The 4,676-nt window shown below is 36.1% G+C and overlaps 1 protein-coding gene across 1 annotated transcript in view; it reads right to left on the reverse strand.

Annotated features, from left to right (window-relative positions):
* Positions 1-4,676, reverse strand: part of tspan11 (tetraspanin 11) — a 22,714-nt gene that overhangs the window by 13,465 nt on the left and 4,573 nt on the right. Inside the window, exons 3-7 of the mRNA XM_016493892.1 lie at positions 4,161-4,352; positions 2,163-2,237; positions 1,857-1,961; positions 964-1,122; positions 224-310 (exon numbers count right to left, since the gene is read on the reverse strand). Of these exons, the coding sequence (XP_016349378.1) occupies positions 224-310; positions 964-1,122; positions 1,857-1,961; positions 2,163-2,237; positions 4,161-4,352 (618 nt within the window). The remainder of the gene's footprint in view (positions 1-223; positions 311-963; positions 1,123-1,856; positions 1,962-2,162; positions 2,238-4,160; positions 4,353-4,676) is intronic.

The following is a 4,676-nucleotide window of genomic DNA, read 5'->3' on the forward strand; positions in this document are numbered from 1 at the left end:
TATATATATATGCCCTTTGTGGAGCTTGACAGCTGTGGTAGTCTTCTACACTCATGTATAAGACTCATGTATAAGAAAGAGATTTCTCTTTTTGTGTTCCACATAAAAAATAAGTTAACATGTTTTTAGAACAACACGATGGTGAGTAAATAAATGTAGATACATTTTTTTGTGTGAACTATCCCTTTAATTGCACAGTACACCTGAGGAGGGCGGGGCTTACCTGTAGACAGGCCACGCCTATTCCCACAGCACCAATAATGAGCAAGTGTTCTGCCAGAAACTGCTCCAGTTTAGTGATACAGCCGCCCTGTAAGAGACCACAGCACTGTTAACTACTTCAGTTGAATGTATATATCATGTTCTTTTCTTTTCAGTGTCAGTGCCCATTTGTGAATGTGTAAATTGATTTATTTTGCAGACTGATGAAGAGTTACAGCTATATGGGTGATTTTTTAATTGAGTGATTTACGTGACAGTATCGTGGATACTGCCTCAACATATCACATATAGAATAAAATTAATGGCCCATGAGGCCAGTAAAACCAGTGTCTTATTGTATTATGTATTACACCGGAGGACGGTTCCCAAAGAATACATACAGAGAGCTTGGCAGCCGTATACTGTAGTGTTACCTCACATTTTACAAGCTTATATATGTTACCAGTCACACCTGCTTTGCTCACAGCTGTGCTTTTTTAGTCTAAATGACTCCCAAGGGGCATATCAAACATGATGATATGGTTCACAGGCGTATTGTAGTTCCCACAGACAATGAGCAAGCATCTGAGCCTGTGGTGGCTTTGTCTGAAACCACCATACTACAACAGTACATTAACAAAGCCCGTTTAGTGTACTTGAATTTCTGTGTTTTGTAAAGCAAGTTAAGTACAGATGAATAAACACATGTTGCATAAATATTGTGTGTGGGGGTTGATTTGAGGTTAACAGTCTCTGACCCACCTCCACCTTGTAGATGTTTGAGGGGTGGTCTCTCTTTCCACACTGAGGGGTGATGGTCTTACAACAGCTGTCAGGGACCAATCTTTTCTCCGCTTCTGGGGACATGATGTACACGCTGTGTGCCCAGTCAAAGGAGTTGTTGCTCCCGCAGCACTTGAACTAAAAGATGAAGGTGAGGGAGTTATGGGATTAATTAGGATCAGCGTGCAAAGTGGTCTGGTATTGTATGGGGTGTTTCTGCACTATTTGTATTTCTGCATTATTTTGTGCGCAGTACTGATTTTACATGATGTTTAGAGGTAGTAAGTAGGTTGTGTAGTGCATTCAGTTTAAATTGTAAAACTGCTTAAAGTGCTGGTAGTCAGAAATAATAATAATAAAAAAAAAATAATAACAAAATAAAATGTATTTAAAATTTGTATTTTTAAAATAAAAAACATTAAATATAAAAATGAGATGAAATAAAAAATATGAAATCAAAATAAAATATTAAATAAAAACAAAATAAATATATTACATTTTATTTTTAAAATAAAAAATATGTAATAAAAATAGAAAATAGAAAAAATATAATGAAATAAAAAATATTAAATGAAAATAAAACATTAAATGAAAACAAAATAAAATAAAAATTTATTAAAATAAAATAAAATAAAAAAATGGGACTGAATTTTCCACTTTTAGCACTGATTAGAATCATTCATGTTCAATTACCATCTCACAAAAAAACTGTAATCCAATTTAAAAATCATTTGTCCTACCCACATACTCTTGTTTTTTGTCTCTAATCTAATTAAATCAAATGTTCAATACACTAATTCTGAAATTTGTGTGTACAGCAAAAACCAGAGGTGAAAAGGCCCAGGAACATTCTGGGATATGGCATTTCTCACATCCTGCTGTAGTCTGTCCACAGAATGTGTGATGCTCTCTTTTCCAGGTTGAGCATAGTTCTCTGTCATTGTCTTTCTCAAGTGCTGCTTCAGCTCTTCACTCAGCTGTGAGAGACAGAGAGATGAGAAAGACAGAGAGAAATGAACAAAAAGATAGAGAGTGAGCAGTATGCAGTGTCATCTGTCAAATGCCAGTCATCTATGGTTCTACAACTAGATCCATCATAAAAGCAATTTGGAGTTGGTTCTTTAGATCTTTTGTTTTGTAGCAATATTGTCTAAAAGTGTGTCTATAAGTTCACTCACTGCCTGGTAATAAACGTAGGCCAGAACACCAGCCACCAACTCAATTAGAAAGATCAGAAGCAGACAGGAGAAGTACTGTAGAAAAATGCACAAAACAATGACACAACATCCTTATCAGAAAACAGGAAATCCAGTCATTGCCACTCTAGATACTCTATACAAATTGTAAAATACTGTTTCCTGTTATACTAATTATTAGATATAAAGTCATGTCAAGGGGATGTTCCATAAAACTAAAAATGTAATAAATTATAAAATAAATTAATATAAAAATTGAACTGCTAAAAAGGGCAAATAAACAAACAAACATGCAAACAAACAAACAGAAATCTATTTAAGTATCAAAACAATACAATACAAAACAATATAATTACATTTTAGCCATTTTAGATTAAATTAAATTAATTTAATTAACTATTGAACTAAATGCTAAAATGTCACCTATAAACAATACACTTTCACAATCACAGTAACTAAAAATCTTTTGTTCAGAAAATGTTCAATTTGTAATTAATTAGTTTCATTTGCCTTTGTCTTTATGAAGCATCATTTTAAATGGATTTCCTCTAAAAGAAACTATCTTACAACAAGGTTGTTTATTCACACATCAACAATCAACATTCAAAATGCTTCAAAATGTAACCATATTTTCCCTGTCATAGGGATAAAGTAAATAAAATTGGTTTCTAAGAAATTTCTTGCTCAGAGCTGGCAGAGGTGGAGATGCCTGACAGATGAAAATAGAAGACACAGTGACCTTTTCCTCAGAGGAAAATAAAACAATAAATGACTAAACTGAATAAGCCGTCCTAGTTTAATGTGGGTAGGGCTGCAAAAAGGTGGAACATTTCCAGTACATTTCAGAAATATTTCAGAAATTTTGGAAACTTTCCAGGATTTTTTGGAACATTCCAGGGATTTTTGGAAAGTTTCCAGAAATTTACTGGAAATGTTCCACCTCTTTGCAACCCTAATTGTGGGGGAGAGAGAGTGGGTGATAACAACCCCGAATCTGCCTTTGAAAACGTTTTCAGGGAAATATTTCTTGTGGCATAACTGAAAACAAACCACCCAACAAACAGAACAATATTTCAAGATTATACATAACTCAAACTCACCATGTCTTTCTATGAACACACCAATTTCTATTTTAATTGTAAAGGGAGTACTGAAGCTGAACTGAAAAGTCAGTTTCTATCACTAATCAGCAGAATAAAATATAACCAAATAACAGAAATATGCGTATCAAATTATGCACAGACTGTAGACCGAACCACAGAATCAAGAGATGCCACAAAACAGGAAACAAACTGTCTGTCAAAGTGGATGTGTGTGAGAGAAGAATAAATTAGAGCAAACAAACACAAACATACTGTACACACACATCCATACATGCCGCAATTCTCATTTAGAGGTCGAAAGAAAGGACAGGAAGTCCGATGTAATTTATATAAACACCAACACGAGCACTGAAGCAAATTAAATGAACTGATTCAAGTTTATTCAAACAAAACAGTGCACCGAACAGCTGTTAACCTCACGGCAGCTGTCGCGTGTGGACATTCATGCATATATATGTTTTTCCCAGAATGCAGTGCACTCAGATCAGACCGGCAAAGGCAGTGTCCTCATTACTAATTTCTAGCGTGGTGGCTCTCCTCAGTAGATTCATACATCTGAGTGAGAGTGGGCTATAAATAGCACTGCTGCAGTGGCAGTCACAACCTTGTTGTCTCTTTCTCTCTTTTGAACAAACACAAGGTACTACCTTTTCAAAAAAATTGCGAGAAAGCAGATGCCTGTCAGCTCATTTGTCACGACTGCCATGGAACCAATTCTGCTTTGTCTATGGACACTCAGTGCCGCCCCCCTGACTAACAAGCGACAATAACTGAGGACTGAGAAGACGCCGGGATCTAAAGCAATTAGTGGTTGGACAATGGATAAATTGGCGCAACTGATAACATGTTGTCCTCTCATTCATCTCCATCCCCTCACCGTGGACAGACAGCTCTTCTGCTCACGTATGACAGCGCAGCAGCCCAAGAACCCCGTGACCATCACCAGCCCTCCTGCCAGGATCAGGATGTAGGCAGACACGGCGAATGTACTGGAGGCCAGCAGGCTCAGGTACTCTCCTTTATCGACCAGTGTCCAGATCCCGACACCCATCACCACCCCACCGCCCATCTGAAAGAGAAAAATACATCTCAACATATCAGAATGCTTCTTCTAATACACAAGTTTAAAGGGGTCAAATAAAATGAAATCAAACTCAAAATGTCCTTCTTAGTCCAAAAATACTATTTATTGTATGTAACCCACAAAAATGGCTTGTTCCGAACATCCAGAACTTTATGATGAATATGAATACACATAACAGCACACATTTTGAACCTCTTACAACAAAATGTTTGCTTATTGAAGAATGGGGCAGCACAAAAAATAGCCTGTAATTCTAAGGGTCAGGAAGAGAGTGGAAAAATTATTTTATGAAATTTAATTTCAATTTAA

This window comes from Sinocyclocheilus anshuiensis, unplaced genomic scaffold (genome assembly GCF_001515605.1).
Source record: "Sinocyclocheilus anshuiensis isolate Anshui unplaced genomic scaffold, SAMN03320099.WGS_v1.1 scaffold1316, whole genome shotgun sequence".
In the NCBI taxonomy this organism is placed as follows: Eukaryota; Metazoa; Chordata; class Actinopteri; order Cypriniformes; family Cyprinidae; genus Sinocyclocheilus; species Sinocyclocheilus anshuiensis.